Genomic DNA, 23,850 nt, shown 5'->3' on the forward strand with positions numbered 1-23,850 from the left:
TGTCCACGCACAGTTAATGACAGACATTTCTAGGCACACATCAGAGGAATTTTTATTCTAAATGTTACAAAAGTTTACATGAAGCAGCTTTTTGAAGAAATACAGCACATCACCATTATTTCTCCTAACAACCTCTGGTGTAGCCTTTTCATACACAATATGAAAATATAATTTAATGCACTTAACACATAACAATACATTCACTGTACACAATAGCAAAGACTTTCCTCCATACTGGCAGTACAATACTGTCACAATTCTCAAATGGACCGTAGTTCATTAACACTAACATCCATGCAGTGAAGATGTTACCCAATGGCTCAAAGTTGATAAATCCACAATCTTGTTGCATTTAATGATCTGCGGTTCATTATTTCAAGGATTAAATGGTGTTCTACGAACCCTCAACTGACTTTATATAGACTTAATATTTTCATGGCACACAATAGAAACTGCATGTTTTTTATCTCACAGCCCAACATAAATGTTCTAAATACATGGCTAGCCGCGGCCCCAACTTTACTCTATCCATGACAAACACAATCACATAGATTCATTAGACCGGGAGTCGATGAACAGCAAACCGTTTGGGCTGAGCTGTCTGTGTAATATCTGCACTTTGCTGAATTTATCTAAACAGTCAAAATAAAGCCATACAAAGATCTGTACTGATTGGAATGGTTCACAATTCAAGGCAACTACTGTACATACAGAAATCTCACAATACTGGAAACACTGGAGGTTTGGTATACATCATCCCTTGGAGCAATGTAGAACTTGCAAACTTCTGCTCTGAAGGCCTTTTGCCTCGTTTTGGTAGCTACTGTACATACACCAGAAACGAGATATTGGCAAAAAAATGCTAATTTGTTGGCAACTTGTTATAGAAAAGTGCTTCAATCCTTCACTGTAAAACAGCGAGGAAAACTGCTTAAGTCTTCAGGAACGTGAATGGGAACATTAGGCAACGATGACACACAGTCAGTCCCTCTGATCCCATTGGACAGCAGAAATACTATCAGAACACTTGGGCAGGATTGTGGTGCTGAAATGCTTGCAAACTTCACCTGAGATCAGCCTTTGGTGCTCACACACAAGTGTTTGCAGTAAAAACAGAGGTTTGGAACTTGTGATATGAACAGAAAAGTAACAAAGTCAAAAAAGGGATTATTAACACTAAATCTGACAGCGAATGAAACATGTTATATCACACACATTCTGATTGTTTTCATTTCATTGCCTCAGTCACATTAGGTTCAAATGAGACAGAGGCAAGGTAATGATGCCTCCTTTTTATAAAAAAAAAAAGAAAACACCCAAATCTCTCCTGTTTCCTCTGACGCCACACTGCCTTATAAGCAGGTTACTGTACATGCAAGGCTACTCATGACATGGTGTGGCCGTTTTTTAAGTCTACAACAAGCCCTCATCATCAACGAGCACCATATGTCAAAAAAAAAGAAGCCAAATAGATAAATGATAGTTTAAATGTGCAAAATACAAAACTGTGAACTACATAAAAATTTCAACATTCAGAATAAAAGTTAAGGATGAATAACACATTTATACCATGCAATCAAAAATAGTGTCATAGCAAAGTGGGATAAGAGAGAAGGAGAAAGAGAAGGGGCAGGGGTTTATGGGAGGGAGGGTGGGGGGTTTGAACAGGGTGGAATGAATGAGGAACAGCCATTGCTGGTGATGGTGGTGTTCAGATGGTCGGGAAGTGGCCTGAGGGAGAGTGCTGGACATTCACTCTTCTACTGCTGCATCTTGCGGATGATGTCAGTAGAGATGGGTGGGTGAAAGTTGATGGTGTGGTGGCGGAGACCCTGAGACGTTTTGTAGCTCTTCCCACACCGGCACTTGAAGGGTTTGCGCACCCTTATCTGGGTTCGGTGGCCGTTCTTGGCATGATACTTGATCCCGTTCACATTCTGTAATTAGGCAAAGAATACACAACTCAACCATGACTAAACATATAATTACACTTATAAGTTATCTTGAACAACGGAGCTTCCCACAATTAGATCTTGCATATACTGTGGAATAACAGTGGCATGCTCGTTGACAGTGGGCTACAGAGGGAGGAAATAAAATGTCTTGTTCTGCCCCTAAACAGATGCCTAATGCTGCCTGCTGCCTCAGACTAAGTTATCGCCCATAACTCTGTCATTCACGTCAGCAATGCAATTTTCTCAAGCTGCACATAATTTATCCCAACCGCACACACCAGATGTGAACGGAAAATCCTGTAAAACTCCAAATCACTGAAGAGGACTAGATGTATGCATTTATGTTGACATGCTGCAGTGCTCAACTAAGAGCCGGTTTTCCAAAAGCAGGGATTTTTTTTGGTCTCTCTCTGGGGATGGGGGAAATATTTCACATCGCTGCATGTTTCATCTATGATGTGAGGAGATGCGGAGGGGAAACCTACCTTGTATCTCTTTTTACAGCCTGGCACGGGGCAGGCGAAAGGCTTCTCGTCTCCTCCGTTCATGCACATAGAGCTGAGAATGGACTCGGAGCTGATGGCGCTCTCTGTGGTCCACGACTCATCGCTGTCAGACTCATCAAAGTCTACATCCTCCTCATCACATTCACTACCTGTGGGAGGGTGAAGGACAGAAAGTCAAACAGTAATTGACTCAGGGCATCCCGACCAGGCATGTGATCATACAAACACACAAAACGTGTTTTTCCAAGGAGCTCTGATTTGTACACACATCATGACCAAACCCTGACAGTGAAATCCTGGTCTTTTGAGTCTTCAGGCTCACAAGCGTGGGCCGTTCTCAACATGTGCTTTGGGGAAGTGTTCCCGTAATCTCAACTTCATGTTCTACAGAATTACCAAGTATCTGGAAATCGTGGGAAAGAATGTATGCATTTTATTGAGCTCTTGCGGTCAGTAATTGTTTTATCAATTCATTAAAGATGTTATGGCAGAAGACAAGCTAAAAAACCACAAGAGCTAAAAACAAGACGGAGCATTAAAGCCTGAATACTTTACAGGACATGAGTACATGGGAAAACCTTAGAAGGGAAAGGACTTAAACGATTTTCTGTTATGGAATGTTATGTGAATGTGACTAATTAGTTGGACTCTGAAAGCTGCCCCTCTTTCTCTGTAGCTTGAATGTGAGTTTTACTGAAATAATATCTCTTAAGCTGTCATGTTGATGCTTTTATTTACATGATAACTAATTTATATATTGCCAAACTTTCAGCCTGAATTGGAGTCATAGCAGTTGAGTTCATTCACCAAGTAAAAAAAAACATACAATAATTGAACAGTGAAATGTCACACAAGCAACACCCAATCATATCATTTCAGTTTTCATTTGTCATTAAAGTCATTACAACGGACAATTTATATTGAATCATATCATTTTAAACCTGAATGAAGGGTGGAAACATTATGTGCTCTTTGCCAGTATCTTGACATGAATGTCAGCTGGTACAGCTTAAGTAAGAAGACAAGGGGAGCAGCCTTTTGTGATTCTTATTTTATCCCTGAAGAGATGCATAACATGTGAGATCACTACATTCTGTACATCTAACGAGAGAGCTGAGGGTGTTAAGGTTGGTTGTGTACCTGTAGGCGTACTACTGCGGAAGGAAGAGGAAGGGGTGATGGGTGGGGTGACCGGAGGGGTGAGGTTTCCACTGGTGTGGCGAGGCGGAGTGGAAACACTGCTGCGGGACAGACTGCCTGTCAGAGACAGAGACAGCTTGGGCTGCACCTTCTTCTTTAGAGTCTCGTGTTCTCGCCGCGCGGCATCTGTCATGAACCTGGCATTGTGGGATATGAGGTCGGTCAGGGTTTGCAATCTTTCTCATGAAAAGAGGGTTGTCTAATTCAATTTACAATGAACAACTTGTGACTTTGAGACTGTCTGATGTTTACAAAGTTCAGCTATTGAAGGTTTGCTACTGTAGAACACATGTTAGGAAAAAAGACATAAAATTGGCTCCATTCCCATCAGAAAAACCTTACACCAGGGTTTATGATGGATAGTTAAGTCTTTGATAAATGCGTATCATAAAAGTGAAATGTTAACATAGACATTGTTAAAGCAAAAGTGGAATTAACAAATTAAGCGATAACCACATCAAGATGTGTTTGTGAAGGCATGGAGACAGCGGCAGACCTTCTTGTACACTGGATTGTTGCATAAGGCTTTTAAAGCCACTACTCAAGCACTATATCAAAGAAGACTGGGATGAACCTAGAGCAATAAAAAAATAAACTGCTACCAAATACTGAAGCAATTCGTCTAAGCAATCCGCCAGATGATGTTTGAAAATACTGGTAGGACCTCATAGGTCACAGTAGTTACACTGATGTAGAGGACTTCTGTAGATTGATCTTTACAGGGCCAAAGACTAATAACATCCATGTATAATTATGTCAGATCCATAAGAAGATGTACTTATAATTGAGTTACTGCATGAATAAGCGAAGCGGTTTTATCCTTGATTGTAGTTCATATATTTCTTTACCTGTTGATGTAGCTTAGGGCAACATATGTCGGCTGCTGCTGCTCCTGCTTCTCCAGAAGTCGGGGGTCTGTGTCTGAGCAGGCAAGAGAGACAGAGAGTGGATAGAAGTTGTAATATTAGGCAATATATAGAGGAGCAGTGTTGCTTGATTTTTATATTTTTTCATGTTGTAGTTTTCTGTTCTTTCACCGTATATGGCAAATTCCCCCTGCACTGCTGTCTTTGCTGACTATCGATTTTTAAAAAGGGTGCAATTACAATCGAGAATTTAGTTTTAATGTTAAAACTGTGCCTGTCAACATGGAGACATATTGACACAGTGGAAATATAATCAGTGCAAACATTTCAGGTCAATTTACAGAAAACAGACTGAAGCAATATTCCATCATGAATTTGAGTAAAACATTTCTAAACCTCTTACATCATTGTACATCTGTAAAAATGAACTTTTCAGTACCACTGAACTTCTGTTGTATCTTCTCAATGTTGTTGAAAATGAGAGATGTGTGATTTGACTGCCCTTTGCTCTCTGTGCTACCTTATAAAAACCTACATCAGTAAGTGCACTAAGTGGCAAACAGTACCAGCCTTCAGCTAAACTGGGGGTCCCGGGTATAAATGTGTCCCAGGTATGAATGTTTGAGCATGATTGTAAGGAGTTGGGATGTCAAAGAGCATGCATACTCAGCTGACTCGACAAATAAAGGCTAATAAAATAACTATTTCGAGAAAATAATCAAAATGAAGGATATTGTGCAATCAATGTGCAGTACAATTAGTTTAAACATGATGTCATGTACCACTGTCTAGACTGCAGTCACTGTTTAGTTAAGTATTGCTGGAGAAAAGCCACAGTTTCCAAGCTGATGCTGGTTTCTTGACCTACTTCCTCTAGACCTACTGTATCTCCGCATAATTAGGCTCCTTGGATATTCTACTTTTATTTAAAATATACAAGAAGAACATCTCAAGTGCATTTTGAATTTCCACGGCACTCTTTGAAAGGCTGCCCTGCAGACGCCACATTGCTTATACATGACCGCACTTGACACATACTGCGTTTGCCCATGCTGTGCTCCAGACATTCATCTTGCTCAGCAGTGCTAAATGTACAACAATAGCCAATCTCCACACCCTGAGGTAAAGCGGGTTTGACTTCAAACACTCTTCCCACTGCCGTCCATGTGGGAGAAGAGAGATGCCCCATAAAACAACAGTGAACACCACTTCCCAGCTGAGCCTCCCTGTCTGCCTCTGACAGAGCCGTGAAGCACTGCTACCCCATGTGGTTGAATCTATCGCTTATTTCCATCCACAAGCTCATTTATACGCAACTCATACGCCACAAGTTATGTGTAACATCAAACTTTCAGATGATGCTTTTTTAAGGCACAATGACTACAGTGAAGCTTTAATAGAATCTGTATATTCGTCAAGCAAAAAATTAATTTAAAAAAATTTAAAATGACTATGGCAATGATAGAAAACATATGGAAAGAGTGCAATTAAAGTTTTCTTGGTTAAAGGGAGAATCAACACCTTTGTAAGGCTGTAATAAAACCTTGAGTCATACTGAATAATTATTTCCGCAGTGTTAAGCTTTTCCTCCTTTTCGTTTGTTGGTTTGTTTCCCTAGAACAAAACACCTAAAACAGATTTCCATTAAATGTCTCCTGGACACAAATACCTTGTGCCAAAGAAGACCTGATTAGACTTGTTGGTGCTATCTGATATGGGATTCCACCAGCAGATGATGATCTATTTTTTTACAGTAATGGGGACAGAAATTTGACTCCAAACTCTCACGGTGTCTAAAGGGACCGGACTGGGTATTGAACGTCAATACCAACTGAGACGCATCTGCACCATCAGTTAGAAATAACTAAAAGTATTGAAGATATCTATGAAATGCATGGCCATGTTGAGTCTTGTTAACTTATGATTTAATCACATATATACTGAAATAAAACAATAAACTTCACTCATTTTAGACAGTATTAAGTCAGCGACTGGCACCAAATTTGGAGAATTTTCATGGATAGTCAGACAAGAATTAGATATCTGTTGATGTTTTGTGCATTTTTACTTCTAGTTCTAATATTATACAAAATAGTCACTGTGATTGTTCATTTTTTGGCCTAGTCATCACTCAAAATGTGCTCTAAAAATTGTTTTTATGTGAATTTACATCTTTGGGTGGCGCTAGTCATAAACACTAATCTTGCCATCTAGAAGCTATAATGAGACCACTATGCATGCAGACTAAAGATAAAACAGTTTTTAAGAATACCAAAAAGGTATATAAATTTAGAGTACACACACACACACACACAATCATCTATAAAAGGAAACACACAGTGCAGACTGCACTCTCTATTTTAACAGTGTAAACTACTGGCTTAATTTTGTCACGAACAAGGCGAGCGTTGACGTTGACCAGTGGAACTCAACCCGAGCCACATTTAAGTATAAATGAGGAAGCTAACATTTTAGAGGTCTAACAGGAATCTAAGACAACAAACCGATGTCAGTCCTACTGAAAAGAAGACAAGGGCGGTGAAAGACGCATGGCATCATCCACCCAGTGGTTGCGGCCAAGCAGCTCGGTTCACGATGAAATAGTGGCAGAGTTTTATGATACTGGCAGGTAGGCTCTAAGAACAGCTTAAGCCTCAGCGCCTACGGCTCAGGAGGGCTCTCTCAAGGCCTCAGTCGTAAGCAAGTGTTTCATTAAGTGGATTTATCCCCAATGAGAAGGACAGCACACCTCTCTCTGCTCTCCAGCCAAACTCATGGAAACACAGAGTAGGAAACACACATTCATAACGGCACTATTCCACACGCAGAAAGCCAGAGGCAATGCACAGACTATTTGGAGCACCGTGTGTTGGTATGTGTGTGCGTGAGTGCACAAGAAATCCCTCCTAAGATCCCTAATGAGACTCAAGGAGTGGAATGCAGCCTGCTCACGGACCGCTCAACCAGCAGTGGATCAATCTGTTCCCACACACTGTAAATCAAGCACACCTCAGGTGGGGACCGGGGCAGAGGGAGGCCTGCAGGGGCCAGTTCCCCCACAGCCTCTGCTATTCTTTTGGGGCCACCAGCAGTCAAGGAGAAGGATGAAGGCGCCTCAAGTAGAGATGAGAACCCCTCTAATCAAACTACACAGGTGGTCCACTTTGGTGGCCAACTATTAGAAGCCTTCTGGGAAACAGAAAAGGGCATTTATTCACCACCACTAATTCCAAAGGCAAACAATCGGTTCCTTAAGCCTCAGTGATTGTTTATGTACGAGTGAAATGTCAGGTGTGGGATAGAGAAGAGAGAAGAAGACAAGAACAGATCTAAAACATATGTTTAGTTAATGTCTAATAAGGCTCTTTCATTTTTGATTTCACTGATATACACTAAGATTATTTAAAGATGAATACTAGTTTAAACTATTATTCCACAACAGTTCACTCTTGGCAATTTGAAGAGAAATATCTCAGAATAAATGTTAGAAAGCTGCTAATTTGCTGCAGATCAGAAAAAAACTCTTTAAAAAATCAAAAAACATTTAGTGAAACTACTCCAAGTCTTAGAAATGCATAATTGTCCCATCCAGAGATTTGTGTCCTAAACTATTTTTAATTTTCCTGATACATCTACCTGAAAAAACGAATAAAACTAACATACCCTATATATAAAAAATGTCTTATCTAATCAAACCTGACTAGCCTTAATGCGAAAGTGCCCACAAATCTTTCTGTCTATATAAGCACTGACTTTGCCTATTGTTAGCGTCCATGTGTGAAGCATGTGTATGGGAGCGTATACTGACTGAGTCAGTGGTTTCAGTGTATGAGTGCAGAAAACATGATGCAATAACATGTTCTCATTAGAGCCCTTATGACGGCCAGCAACAGGAAACCAAGGGAAGACCATACAACAAACCTTCCTAAGGCAACGGGAACGGGGGAAGTGACGCTGCTGCCCTCTCATAACGCACGACCCTCTGCCTCACACACACACACACACACACACACACACACACACACACACACACACACACACACACACACACACACACACACACACACACACACACACACACACACACACACACACACACACACACACACCCCAGTGTCTGGCTCTCCCATCCACCCTCATGGCCAAATGCACTGTGGGGTAGAGCAGAGTGGTGAGCATTATGGTGACATGTTTATGGCGGCTGTGAGCAGCGGGGGACATTTCCAGGAGTGGTGGCACAGGTAATTCATTACGATGTGACCTCTGAGGAGGAAATGAAACGGAGTCAACTCCATGTGTAAGCTGCCTTCACGGGTTACTTTAAAAAAAGGTTTAAATTATATATTATTAATATGTTAATAGACAGCAACTTATGCGTACGCACTTAGTCATACACACATCTCATGCACACAGGTAAATACAAGGAACAGGTATAAAAACCCACCTTTATTGCTGCTTATTGCAGACATAATGGATTTGTGATATGCATTAGGGCTGCCACTAATGATTATTTTAATTTCCGATTAATTTGGCAATTATATTCTTAATTTATCATGTGTACAAACTGCCAACTCAAGATGACTTCAGTTGCTTGTTTTATCTAGCTGACAGTGCAAAACCCAAAGATATCCAGTGTACAATAATGTTACGCAGAGAAAAGCAGCAAATAATTACAATGGAAGAGCCTTAAAATTGACTGAAGCGCTGAATCCATTATATCCAAATAGTTGCAGATAGATTTCCTGTCGATCAAATAACCGACCAATCATTTCAACTCTAACATGCATTTTTCAACACAAATGCCAGTGTTTTTGGACTCATATCCAGCATTTGTCATCTTGGAATTTCATGTTTAATTACAGGTGTTCTCAAACCTACATTTTTGGAAAGCTGGAAAAGCCAAGTGATACAAACAGTTTTGCTCAAATCCATAGTGGGAGGGATATAATAAGACCACGCTTATTTAATAAGGTCTGAGTGTTTCAGGGATACACTGAATGACGAGATAAAGTCATTTGTCAAAAGTTTTAGGTTCAATTTAGCTTTTAAAGTTTAATTTGTGTAGCTGTAGTAAAATAGGAATCCTCATATCTGCATCATTTGACAATATCTTATGTTTAACATTATCTATTGAGGCATTTAATGAATCTAATAAGACAAGTAACACATTTCAGTGCATCGCATTCAACGCCCATGTTGTGTGATGTCAACACAGGCTGCACATCATCACTATGAAGAAGGTTTTAAAGAGTACAGGAGCCCCTCTTGTCGCGGTCACCGCACAAGAACGGGAGCACTGGTGTCGGGGGATGGGGAAAGGTAATTAGGCCCACCAGGTGCACAGATCAGCGAACTAGTTACTGCTTCCTAAATTTATTACTTCCGCAAAGATTTTGGGGGTGCATACCGAAATCTACTAAATGAGCCTCCAGTGAGATTTGGCAACAAACAGACTCATTGTTGCCGAGCCTGGACAGTTCAGACCATCAGTAGGCCAGGCCCCAGCAGCACACACGCTCTCAGGTCTAAATAACACGGGCACTATTTGTCTCTGGTTTACAGTGGCCTGGTCGCTCAGTGACAAGGTAAACACTTCGGCTTAGTGCTGCAGTTTTTTGTTTTCTGGGGCTCGTTAGCAACCTGCTCTATTAAAGTTAGCTCAATTTGTCCACAAAGGTCTAAGTGGACCACCCAATGCTCATATCATTATCCTGAATCTGCTGTCATGTTGGTGGAGAAGAAATATCTATATTTTATTTTATCTGATATTTGTTTTATGAGATTCTAATTCAAGTTTTTCAGGAAAAGAACAACATTTTCCCACATAGCTGTAAGTATTTGTGTGTATGACACATTTTCACAAAGCTTTTAATCTGTAGATCATCAGTTACGATCAATGAAGTGTTAAGGCTTCTTATTTTTCAGTTACTGTAATAAAAGTACGGAGATGTATAAATACAATCCACTTTGGGTGGATTATAATATACTATATACATAACTATAAGATGTATTCCTTAAATGTATTATTTTTGTTCATGTTTTGTATTGACTGAAGCTTGGTCCGTTACTGTATGTTGTTAAATGATTACAGGAAGTAAGTTTTGGCATACTATCCACCATAAGCTTTTACATTACAGACCAGGCATCTCAAGAAAGCCCCCTCAACCAACAGCAGAGCAGCGCCACCTCTTGTTCACAGACGTGACCAGCAGGCTCGCTGAGGAAAATGGGGACAAGAATGCTGCTTGTTTTCCAGGCGCCTAATTATAAAGTAGAATGTGCTTTAAGCAGCAGGCCACCAGATGAGGAGGAAGACAGGCCAAATCAAGCACTCTCTCTGTAATTATGCTTCACAGGCACTTGGCAAAATGCACAAGATTTCGCACTTCTCAGAATGGGCACAGGCCAGCGGACTAAGGAGGGGGGCAGCAAAGTTTTTCCACTCTGAGCCAACTAATTGCCTCATTATTCCCCAATAAGTCATTTGGAAGCATTTTTTTCTAAGGCTAACACCTCGGACACATGCACAGCACACCATAGCAGGGCAGAGGGTATTAAAGCCAGTCAGGCAACAAACAAGAACAACAGAGACAGCTGGGGCTTGTCAGCTTCAATAATAAGAGTCTGAAATATTACATTAGGAAACAGATGTAGGAAGTAAGAGAGCGTCAAAGTATGAGGAGTGGAATTCACTTTGAAGCTAGGCTTAGTTAATTGATATAAATGCTATGCCGCAACACAAAAAAGGTTCATAATATATAATTCTACATTTACGTAAGATAAAACAAAATGTATTTGAAGTTCCGGAGATTTTGTTAATACCCTTGTATACACTACTATTAAACACATAGATATAGCATAGAAATGAGGACCAAAACGGACCACAAATAAATAAATAAACAAAATGAAACTCCCATTTATATATATAACGATTTGTTGCTTCGATTTTTTATGTTTTTTATAAAAAATGAATAGAGGACATAAATACATTTGCCTGTGGCACTAAACGCACAACCACCTGGAAATTAAATAAAAAAGCTAAGATGAAGTTTTCATTTAAATGAAATACCATACCTTTATATTTACATATTACAACAGTAAATAAAAACCTAACTTTTGACCCAGCTAATAACTGCTATTTCACATATCTAACAAATACATAACTTTATTCTATACAATTAATATTGCATTACTTCATACCCCAAAGTTAGTGATGCTTGAATTAAAGGGTATAGCTACGTTTTCATACATATGACTCCCCTATCTCCACACAGGCGGTTATTGTTATTGTTTTGCCTCACATGAACTAGAGGTGGCGCTGTTCATTTTTGATTGTGATGGGACTTGATGTGCAGTCAGGGGGGGGCAGCTTCTATTGAGCTGCTATCTCATGTGCACCGATTGCAGTGTTTAACATGCTACGAGCTGTACTGTAGACCAACACACGTGTGGGGTTGAACATGATTTAAGTACAATATGTATAACACAATTGTATGATTTTTCTGACCATGATACACTTGTTTCAATCCTGATCATGCAGCAAAGTCAAAAACCAAATCTTTACATCGGCATTGTGAGCAGCCCACTCGATATAATAAGCTGCTCCAGAGGTGAATGAAATAATTTATTCTAGCCAGAAACACACGTCTGTCTTTAAAGGTAGTTTTTTTTAACTATTTCAGATAGTCAGATTTGGGGTGGTATGTATCCTTTAAAACCACATAAGGACGACTGCTATTAAGAAAATGAAAAACAATTGATTAAACAAAGTTGCTTGCAGGAGCTTATATTAATGTATTAAAGTAATGGTACTATTGATTAGTAATCAATACGGATGACATCATGCTTTTTCAAGAGAGATACTTTATCAAATGAATACTGCAACTTTTGTACATATAGCTGAACAAGATTGCAAGCTATTTTGTTTTCAGAAATCAATACAGTATGTAATATTTTTCCAATATTATACATAAATATTTTCACCATGGACATCTGACATATGGTTAAAACTAATATGGGATATGCAGACAATAATGTCTATTAGTAATGGTATACAAAGCTATAATAATGAGAAAAATGTTGATTGAGAATTATAATAACATTCTCTTCTCCTTTTTAGTTCCAGATGCTCGGCTTACCTCACAGATGGCCTAACCTTGGCAGTGAGTCAATATCACACAAATACAAACTTTGATTTTTAAAGATGATATGGGAAGAAGTGTAGATACATTGTGTAGCTCTAAAAAACTAACCTGTCAAATGTACAGTACCAGTCAAAAGTTTGGACACACCTTCTCATTCAATGGTTTTTCTTTATTTTTATTTGTTTCTACATTGTAGAATAATATTGAAGACATCCAAACTATGAAGGAACACATGTGGAATTATGTGGTAAACAAGCAAATGCTCAACAAACCAGAATATGTTTTATATTTTACATTCTTCAAAGTAGTTGAATGAGAAGGTGTGTCCAAACTTTTGACTGCTACTGTATGAATGATGATTTTATTTTTGCTTTTTATTCCGAGTACTGCATCTCCTCGTGCTTTGTCATTCATTTACAACAATTATTACCACCACTGGTTCATGGTCCCCAGTGAATCATGCTTTACCAGTCGTGTACACTTAATATTGTCAACAGAACAAAAAAAAAGTTAGATGATGATTTTAGCATTAAAAATGTTTTTAAAGACCTAATTCAAGCTTATGCAGACTCTTATCCTTATATTCTTTAAGGTACAGAACCAGTCAAAAGTTTGGACACACCTTCTCATTCAATGGTTTTTCTTTATTTGTATTTGTTTCTACATTGTAGATTAATATTGAAGACATCCAAACTATGAAGGAACACATGTGGAATTATGTGGTAAACAAACAAATGCTCAACAAACCAGAATATGTTTTATATTTTACATTCTTCAAAGTAGTTGAATGAGAAGGTGTGTCCAAACTTTTTGACTGGTTCTGTATAATAACAACAATATTCGCAAAGATAAAAAACCTGAAGTATCCTAATGAGAGAGAAACGTGACGCTTCTCCTTGTGATAAAGTAACCAGTAACTTGCTTTGAGATCACTTTTGCATCCTCAATAAACTGCACTGGGTTGTCAGGCGGATTGCAACAAGCTGACAAGTAACCAGTCATCTCATTGGTTGCATGCAGGCTGCAAGTGAACTCAGACGGGCCTTGCACACTGCAACAATGTTGCACGACCGAGTCTGCGGAGCGTCGAGAGACTGTCCTCCGTCCGAGTCTCCTCTGCAGCCATCGAACCAGCGACACCGCTGTGACCCAGACATGCACAGGGACTGTTATACACACACACACACACACACACAGCAGACACCACACCTAGCAGCACTTAGCCGCTCCTGCTAGCTGCAGACCTCGGCCATTGCTCTCGTCGCTCCTCGGCTCTTACCGATGTGGTTCTCCTCGATGTGTGCGATGAGCTCGGCCAGCGAGTCGAAGTGGAGTCCGCAGCCCCCGAACCTGCAAGCGTTGGAGAAGAAAGAAGCAGCGGCGATGCCTGTCATGGTCGTTGCTGCATTGGGGAATGGGGGCAGCAGGAGGCGGCGGCGGCGGCGGCAGCGAGCAGCGGGGAGACAGCAGGAGGACAGCGGTGGGAACAGCTGGAGCGGCGGGGGGGGGCGGAGCGGCGGAGGAGCGGTGGGGGGTGGAGCGGCGGTGGAGCGGCGGTGGAGCGGCGGAGGGCGGCGGTGGAGTCAACCGGCGGTGGAGCGGCTGGGTTGGAGCGGCGGTGGAGCATAGACTGGTTTAAGATAAGCGGCGACTCCTCCGCTCTGCAGCACAGCAGCTGGAGAGAGAGTCAACCAGACCGGAAGAGAGGCCGTCTGGGTTGCAGTATAAAAGCATAGACTGGTTTAAGATATAGACTGGTTTAAGATAAGATAAGATAGTATAAAAGCATAGACTGGTTTAAGATAAGATAAGATAGTATAAAAGCATAGACTGGTTTAAGATAAGATAAGATAGTATAAAAGCATAGACTGGTTTAAGATATAGACTGGTTTAAGATAAGATAAGATAGTATAAAAGCATAGACTGGTTTAAGATAAGATAAGATAGTATAAAAGCATAGACTGGTTTAAGATAAGATAGTATAAAAGCATAGACTGGTTTAAGATATAGACTGGTTTAAGATAAGATAAGATAGTATAAAAGCATAGACTGGTTTAAGATAAGATAAGATAAGATAGTATAAAAGCATAGACTGGTTTAAGATAAGATAAGATAGTATAAAAGCATAGACTGGTTTAAGATATAGACTGGTTTAAGATAAGATAAGATAGTATAAAAGCATAGACTGGTTTAAGATATAGACTGGTTTAAGATAAGATAAGATAGTATAAAAGCATAGACTGGTTTAAGATATAGACATAGACTGGTTTAAGATAAGATAAGATAGTATAAGACTGGTTTAAGATATAGACTGGTTTAAGAGATATAGACTGGTTTAAGATAAGATAAGATAAGATAATCTGGTTTAAGATATAGACTGGTTTAAGATAAGATAAGATAAGATAATCCTTTATTAGTCCCGCAGCAGGGAAATTTGCAGACTTACAACAGCAGAGAGTAAAGTGCACACAAGAGACATAGTAGAAGAAGACAAGATAAAAATAAAAAATGAAAAATAAAAATAAAATAAAACAAGTATTATAAATAAGCAATAAAAAAAACAGTAGAAAAAACAACAATAACTGAAATATTATATTTACAGACAGAGAAAAAAACAACAACTATTTTAACTATTTTTAACTTTTTTAACTATTATTGCACAGTGTAATGTGTAATGTATTGCACATGTTTTTATTGTCATGTTATTATTGTCATGTGTCATGTGGTCTGCTGCAGCTGAAGGAGCTGCACAGAGCTGCCAGGGCGTCCTGCATGGGGTGAGAGGTGTTGTTCATCAGGGATGACAGCTTGGCCATCACCCTCCTGTCTCTGTTTCAATAGGTGGGAACCGATACAACTGTAATGCAAAGCAGTGATCAGCAAATACTTTTATATGATAAATTCAACTATCGCAATTGAAGTTAATTCTTTTTCAGGTTGATCTTAACAATTTATCAATGAAATAAGCTTCTCATCACTAAACTATCTTAATATCGCCAATACAGTAGTCTGATACTTAGTTTAGTTTATTTGCACAATTGAAAAAATATAAAAAACATAACATTGATAAATGATATTACAGTGCAGGAAGAGGCAGAAAGCCCACTGGGCTTATTTGAAGCCTCCACCTATATAATATTTAAAAATCACAATACAATACCGAATACAAAAGAAAATGATGAGCTAATATATAATATCGTTTATATTATAACAATGTTTACCTTTTAAAGCTGTTGAGTGATTGCATTGTCTCTCAGGGGGTAATTATCTCTTAAATTAGTGGATTTATTAGAATAATAAATGTATTTAACAACTACTCAATATATAATATTCAGATATGACCCATGGTAAAAAAAAAATAGATCAAATAAATATAATTACAGCAAAGACAGAGTTTTACAACGAAAAAAACCCTCACATAACTCTAAAACAGTAATATAAGTTTGATTTGTACTTTTGGAGGGGAAGTTGGTTGTTTTAGACGTCAATGTGTCTAACTTGACGCGTGTAGTTTGTTTGGTTAATACATCCAGCATGATTGAGGAGAAAAGGGGACTGTCAGGAGCTAATCAGCACTATTTCTATAAACTACCTGCTGAATGCTTCCAATATTTCAATTTGCTCCCCATGCAGTGTCGTCTCTGCGTTAACAAACTCTAGTGTTTGTATTCATTTGAATCCTATCTAAATTTGGATTTGTGACCACTTATATCCACACTAAATTATCTAATAATTGTGATATTTATATTATGTAATGAAAAATCATTATTTTTTGTGATGAACGTTCCTGAAATAGTGGCATGGAGTAAACACTGGTGCAACATGTAGCTGAAAAAAATCTTATGACCACAAGGTGACAGTGTTGGTCCGATGTTAGGTAAGTGTCAGGTTTATTCTTTGTGTTCAGTAACTTAGAGGTCTTCTAGATCGAGTGCTGTTGTATGTATTAAGCTATATAGTACTGAAAGAGGGCAGTATCGAATATATTGTCAATACAAGTTACTTCAAGCTTCTGTCTGATGTTATTTCTGCATTGGTTTGGTACCATCAAGACCACTTGATGAAACATGAACTACAAGGTAATTGTGTTCATTTAGTTGTTTAAGATGGAGACAAACTAGAAAAGAACATGTTGCCATTTTGATATATTAAGTGCTCATACTCCTAAAAAAGTGGCCAATTTCTGAAAGATTCAGTTACGTGATTGCAAGTAGAGAACATACTTTTACTTTTTCCAATTACTTTCTTTTTTGCATTTCTTGATTGTGCAGTGACTTGAAGTTGGTGTCGTGGGTCATCATTTTCAGATCAGCCACCAGACTGATGGTTAAACCATTTCTCAGTTCTGCTTGAGAGCACTTTATATTACTTTGAAAGCATGACATCAACCACAGCCTCTTGTTTGAGGAAGCTGTTATTTGCTAATGGTTGTGCTTGATGAGCATAGCTGCAACTGATCATTACTTTTTAACTTGTTACAGCCCATACATGTAGATGAGGTAATAGATGCATTGTAATTTGTGGACAATGGTATTGCCCTCTTTGACCGAGCCAAGTTTTGAGTTTGAGCGAACCAACAAGTTAATTTGCTCTCAGTTAGATAGTTACACTCGAACACTACAGTAAAGAGGGTCGCCTGAATTCTTCCGGCCTTTACAATATTGCAGCCAGCAGAGAATCATCCAACCTCTTCGTCATTTCATGTATGTTGTTGATTAAAAAAATGTATATTATATATAATAAAAAAATTTTGAAGCATGAGAAACAGATTTTCCAGCTCCAAAAACGTTCCTAAGAAATGTATTCAAGTTCAAATCACCAGTGTGTTTATTGATGAATAGTAGTCATAAAACAGAATGTTTTGCTGGCCGAGGTAAATTATAAAGGGAGGAATGAAACGATGTTCATACTGCTGTACTAATAATTCAAAATCTTATTTAAACTATGTTGTGATATCATAACAATAAAATCTTTGAAAATGAAATATAGAAAGTAAATGTTTTTATCATCCATTCATGACACTTTTAAAAACCCAGCCAGTGGACATTTTTTACAATTGACTTTAATAATCCAGAATGAACACATACAGAAGCCCAATTCAGTTGTCAAAAGATTGATGTACTTAGCCACAAATGCTGAGCACAGAGGACATCACCCTACACTCTCATAAATCTAAAGAGTCCTCACACAGGCAGCACCATTCACCAGCCACCTAATGTAAATGTTACAGGGTTGAGTGTTTGAGTGCGTGGATGTCACTGGGGTTATCTACTGGGAACCTCCCGGCACATATGTTTTGTTGAATTAGGTTCTCAGTTCCAGGAGTGATGTTTGGCGTCTAAGAACCCGAGGACCCTCCTGCTGCAGTGGGTTTCAAACGTTTGGTCATTCTTTCAAGAAGCTTTAATCTGGAGACCTAATGTCATATAATGAATGGGGTAACATAAATGTTTATTGTTTGAACAAATGCATTTTCAGAGTTCCTCTTATGTTAAAGTTGGATTTCCCACAGCCTTATTCAGAATTTGAATAACTGCATGGCTGTTTTAAAGTGTGGAAAAGCAACTTTCATAGATGCTATCACATTGACACAGCATTAGAGCAGAGCATGACGAATCACTCAAGTGAGATTGATTTGAATTTGAAAAACTAGAAAACGTCCGTTGCCAGAGAGCTACTGATATATTCAATTGTTTTAGCATTTAATTAGAATACCCTTTGAAGACATTTTGCAGAAAAAATGCAATGATGTGTTTTTTGGCTCCAATCTTTCATGCAATTTTACTGTAGATAAAGCTGTTTGTTAGTAGTGTAGATAGCATAAAGCTGAAGGTACAATCTGCCATCTTGCTTGTTGTGCTGAGGAATGGCATGCAGTTATACTGATAACCCAACATTTCCATCCATGCAGGCACAATCACCACTGATTAAAGTGTGCAGAGCAGGAAACAGTGTTTTACAGTAACATGCCATTTGTTGAATGCCTACTTTCCATCTTTTGATTGTTGCACAAAGTAAAATATGTTTGAATGTATTTTATATTTGATTTTAAAGCCTATATGACACTTTTGTTATTTAGCCTCCTTTTGCTTTTGCACCTGCTGCAACAAAGCATCCTCACTGGTGCTAATCTTCCCAAGGTGATCTTACTCAAACCCACTGCACAAAGGCATAATAATAAAAGGTTTAGTATAATATAGATCAAATCTGCTTTAGTGTGGGTCACTGACCCAAACTGTATCGGCTCTTTCCAACCTTAATAGTCTGCTCCTCTGGGAACATAATGTTTGGATTGGTTGGGAAATATATTGGCAATAAAGAGACAAAAGGATGTCATAAACGTTGATTAAAGCTCTGGTTAAAAGACAGAGGCGGAGGAGCTCTGAGTTATGAGGGCTTTTCAGACTGCGTTATTGTTTCAGTGACAGAGCTCTTAGTGCGTCTAGTGGAGCGGTCGCAGGCGAGTGGTAAACATTTCTCAATGTGTGAGGAGTCATTAATCCCTGAAGCCGAGGGAGGCTTCACTACTGGTGTCTGTGGCCCAAGAAATCACAGCCAGTTGGCACCAGCAGGTCACACAGAGCTCCAACACAAATGCTTTGTACTCCGAAGCTGTTTAAATCTCTTCTAATGTGCCGTGGTTAAGGCACACAATTCAGGAAAATTTGTGTAATAATGTGTTTTGTACATTCAGTTCATTTGCAAGTGAAGCTTGATGATGCATCTAAGGTCTACCAGTTTATGGCCCTTTTATGAGATATGTTTAGTTAAATATACGGAAAAAAAGGTAACAACAAGTTGGTTTTGATTATGGGAAAAGGAGCCAGGAGCAAATAACAAACTGTTCTTTGAGCAAAACTGTGAAGTCCCATAGTGTTACTTACGCTTTGTTGCTTTGAAATATGGAAAAGTGTACCACCACAAGTGTACGATTTTAGATGGCCATTTACGCTCAAATGTTTAGTGGTTTGTGCCAATCCAATTGAAATGATTAACTGAATAACAGGGGGGTTCTGGTGTATTTTTGTCTTAATAGGGTACTGTGGTCAAAATCAAGTTTGAAGACCTTTTGTATTGCAGTTTTGTGCTTATACATTGCATGTGTTAAAATGTATTTGTGTTTCATCAAATTACCATGAAACATTTCTGAGACCATATTCCGCCTTAGAAAAACTGTACATATTTCACATGAGGGAAGAAGGAATTAGCACATTTTTGCCATAGGGCTCCATAGCAGGTTAATCCAGTCATTTCTGTCACTGCATGATAGACATCCATCCTGGACACACGGATGGCTAGTCAACTTAATATTGCATAAAAGTCCAAGTGTAATTGAAAGGCTTAGTTTCATTTCCGTCTGGTAAATACTTCAATAGCCTACTTTTTCTTTGCAACTAATTAGTCCACTAAGCATTTTTTTTACAGAAGACATTTTGACAAATCAAAGTAGGAAAAGCACGTGTAGATAATCAAATGAACAATGGCTGAATTGAATTTAGCTGCTTGTTTCAGCGTCCGTTGTGCATGCTGGCTTGTTGTCACACTTACTACGACACCTGAGCAGAGCTGCATCATTCATGTTGATGTACAGAACCAGTCAAAAGTTTGGACACACCTTCTCATTCAACTACTTTGAAGAATGTAAAATATAAAACATATTCTGGTTTGTTGAGCATTTGTTTGTTTACCACATAATTCCACATGTGTTCCTTCATAGTTTGGATGTCTTCAATATTAATCTACAATGTAGAAAAAATAAATGAAAAAAAATAAAGAAAAACCATTGAATGAGAAGGTGTGTCCAAACTCTTGACTGGTACTGTAGGCACCGGTGCTTTTCCCACTGTGACAGTTTGACAAATCTAAATGTCTGCGTTAAACACGGCTGGTTTTCATAAGTTTCTTTATTCTTCAATAACAAGAAAAAAGTGGAGTATATTACCCCATTAGTAGGACTCCAATTGGCAACTGTAATGATTCCAGTATGCTACTTCAAGTATTATATTTTTTTACAGCTTGTCCTTCAATTGATACAGTGTCTGATGGAATACTTACATTACATTACATTACAGTCATTTAGCAGACGCTTTTATCCAAAGCGACTTACAGGAAGTGTATTCAACATAGGTATTCAAGAGAACTACTAGTCACCAGAAGTCATAAGTGCATCTCCTTTCTTAAACAAGCATCTTAAAGCATAAACCAGAGCAAAAGTATAGTGCAGAGGCAAATTACTACGAAAACAATAATTGCAACAGACTAATACGAATATAGTAAGTGCTACAAACTACTACGAATAGGATAAGTGCAGTAAACAAATACAAATACAGTAAGTGCAACAACTAATATGAATGCAATAAATGCCACAAGGAAGGCTCAGGGTAGTACTTCTTGAATACTTGGTTAAGTGATGTCACTCTGCTGAGACAGTCCCTAGTTATCAGTGAGGCAGAGGCTTCTTTGCATGCCTGATTGATCAGCACTGGAGGTTTGGACCACACCCACAGGCCCAGCAGCAGTGTCCGTCCACGCCTGTGGGCTGTGCAGTCGTAGACTCCTCCTCCGAGAGGACCGCAATGATTTAGAAGTTCAGGAATCCCACGTGACGTCACCGGGGGATGACGTTATGCTTCTCTAAATAGATCGTATTGTAATCTTTCCTCAGTCCAACGTGGTTTCTTTCTCAGAGACTGCTTCACATTTTTCTACACACTTGTTTGGTAAGTTGAACACCTCTCCGCCATGCAGAGGACCGTGCACGCACCGCTGCAGGTTTGTTGTGTTTGTTAAAAACAGATCCTTCTTACTTTTCTTTTCTTCTTCTTCTCCTCCTTTTTTTTTTGTTTTTTTTCATGCAACAGCTTTGTTTTGTTGTTCTCCAGCAGTGTCGAAATTACATCTTTTTTTTTCCTGATTCTTCTCATGTCATTTGTGCGTGCATGTGTGCCACAGAACAGGAGCGGGTCGTGTTCGATGCCTCAGAGTACGAGCATTGTCATCGCACTTCTTCCGTCTGTTGACTGTCTGTTGACTGTCTGTTGACTGTCTGTTGACTGCTGAAGTTGAAGTCAAGTGTTCTGTCAGTCAAGTGTTCTGTCAGTCAAGGGTTCTGTCAGGCAGCACCGGAGACAAGTCTGCAGGAATTCACCTCAAACCCCAACACTAATCACAGAAGTGGTCATTTGCAAAGGGATGGTTTCCATTGCAATGCACGCCTCTCCTCTTAGAGATGTTCTATCTGCTCCATCAGAGCTCAGAGTCCCGCATCCCCACCCTGCCCGTCCCATCCCGGGATGCTCATCCCGGCGTTAGTCCCGGACCCACCGGTGACCGTCCGGAGAATCAGAGCCCGGTGCTGTTTTTAGCTGTCATGCAAGTTCAAAAAGGGAAATAGCCATGTTCCCTGTTCCTGATACATTTTATCTTTTTTTTTTTTCTCTTGAAGAGCAATGTGACCAACATTACGTCATTCTGCAGGCCAGTCGATATTTGATTAACTGTGAGATGGTGAGGTTCCTCTCAGGGAGGCTGTGAGCGACTATACGAGCAGAAAGATGTTTTAATCACTGGATTACTCCCTGCTGTCATTATGTTTATGTGACGACACTATCAATAACCACTTGTTTCTCATGATTAATGGGGAGGCTTCTGGGTTTAATGTGTCCCTTTTTAATTGGCTGTGTTATTAGCACCTGATAATAAGGCATTTAAGTTTGATGATAATGTTATTCATTCTGATCATTTAATACAGACTGAGATTGACTTTTTTTTTTTTTTTTAAATGCTACAGCAGGCGGTGCTTTTATAGAACAAATTTAATTTTATGAAATAAGCAGTTTGAGAAAAAGTTTGGAAGGTGAACATACTCTTCACATTTTCCAAATATTTGTTGAAAAAAGCCTTGGTAAAAAAAAAAAAAATCCTTTAATCTATTGATTGATAAGAAGCAAACATTGTGACATAATAATAATAATAATACATGATAAATATTTATTTTTATTTCTATCAAAATCTTACTTTCATTAATAATCTACGGAAGTAAATAGGAATAAAAAAATGTATGAATATAAACATTAAAATATGAATAATTACATAAATGAATACAAAACAGCAAAGACTGTAAAGTCACAGACTCTTCATTGAACTTAATGGATAACATGAGTTATTTAGTAACCTTGATGCAATTCTAATTCTTCCCATATTGTACACAATGTTCAGCTTGATTGCAGTCCAGCGGCTCATTGCAGTAATGAAATGTGACCTTTATTTTGTGATGGTTGTTGCATGTGCTCAAGGTGAAGCATTCCTCTGATAACGACCGTACTAGTACGAAGGGGTTGAATTACATAAATTATAACACAAATCAACAGTTTGGCCACAGAAGTCTCCCTGCACCTTAAAGAAACTGCTGCGCATGTTTTTTCATGGTGACTTGCGTACATTTTTAATCATTCGATTCTGGGACTTTTTCCTCTTTTTCAGTAACGGTATAAAACATTTTGTGAGTAAGAATAATACGAGTGCCATGGTAGACCTCTGAGGAAGCTTCTTTGTATTTGTTGTAAGTTTACATGTTGTGGAAGAGAATAATTGACAGGTTTTGAGGTTTACATCACAGCAGTCATTTTGTCATGCATTCAGTTCAAGAGCTGAAGTTCAGGGCAGACATTGTCTAAGAAGGACATGTTCCTTGCCTCAGGGTTCGCCGTGATCCTACCTTGAACTTGTGCTGTCAAAGGCCCAGGCTATGGGGAGCTGCGCATGTTTGTGCTTGCTTTAACCCCATATGCCTTTGCACCCCAGCCCCTCTTTTCCTCACCATATTGTTTAAATTCTAATAAGCGGTCTACCTGGAGCATTCCTCCCTCAGCTCCTCTTGAAATCGAACGCCGGACCCTAATCCTTCCCCTCGCACACATCAGGATATAGTTAATGCAAAGTGTAACCAAATTTCCTCTGCTAAACTAAAACATCTATATCAAATGAGAGCCAAGTGCCTCTTCCAAGGAAAGGGGCGTTGAGTACTGGTAATTTTAAGTGTGAAAGCTATTGGATAATTCACAGAGGCATTCATAGAATTAATGGTTAAAAGTTTTATGCATCATATGGTTTGAGTTTCCTGGTAAATTTGATGAAATGACCAAGTCCCATTTTAGAAACAGGAACGTGAAAGTAAAAC

General features: G+C 38.9%; 2 protein-coding genes across 2 annotated transcripts in view; one reads left to right on the forward strand and one right to left on the reverse strand.

The window, feature by feature from the left end:
• Window positions 1-87: 87 nt before the first annotated feature.
• On the reverse strand, window positions 88-14,116 carry jazf1b (JAZF zinc finger 1b). Its single transcript, XM_054622016.1, has 5 exons — window positions 13,951-14,116; window positions 4,510-4,582; window positions 3,602-3,798; window positions 2,441-2,610; window positions 88-1,937 (listed from the first exon to the last, which is right to left on the reverse strand). Exons 1-5 carry the CDS (start codon window positions 14,063-14,065, stop codon window positions 1,761-1,763), a joined length of 732 nt encoding a protein of 243 aa, XP_054477991.1. The 5' UTR covers window positions 14,066-14,116; the 3' UTR covers window positions 88-1,760.
• Window positions 14,117-21,369: 7,253 nt separating this feature from the next.
• Window positions 21,370-23,850, forward strand: part of creb5b (cAMP responsive element binding protein 5b) — a 35,246-nt gene continuing 32,765 nt past the window's right edge. Inside the window, exon 1 of the mRNA XM_054622157.1 lies at window positions 21,370-21,443. Within this exon, the coding sequence (XP_054478132.1) occupies window positions 21,414-21,443 (30 nt within the window). The 5' untranslated portion in view covers window positions 21,370-21,413. The remainder of the gene's footprint in view (window positions 21,444-23,850) is intronic.

This window comes from Anoplopoma fimbria, chromosome 20 (genome assembly GCF_027596085.1).
Source record: "Anoplopoma fimbria isolate UVic2021 breed Golden Eagle Sablefish chromosome 20, Afim_UVic_2022, whole genome shotgun sequence".
NCBI lineage: Eukaryota > Metazoa > Chordata > Actinopteri > Perciformes > Anoplopomatidae > Anoplopoma > Anoplopoma fimbria.

What these genes read in the sequence shown, in the direction of transcription:
- jazf1b (XM_054622016.1), bottom strand. Translation starts at nt 14,065, where the DNA reads ATGACAGGCATCGCCGCTGCTTCTTTCTTCTCCAACGCTTGCAGGTTC. An exon ending in CCGCAGTAGTACGCCTACAG is followed by an intron (nt 2,611 to 3,601) that starts GTACACAACCAA and finishes ACCCTCCCACAG; the next exon opens with GTAGTGAATGTGATGAGGAG. An exon ending in GCTGTAAAAAGAGATACAAG is followed by an intron (nt 1,938 to 2,440) that starts GTAGGTTTCCCC and finishes GCCTAATTACAG; the next exon opens with AATGTGAACGGGATCAAGTA.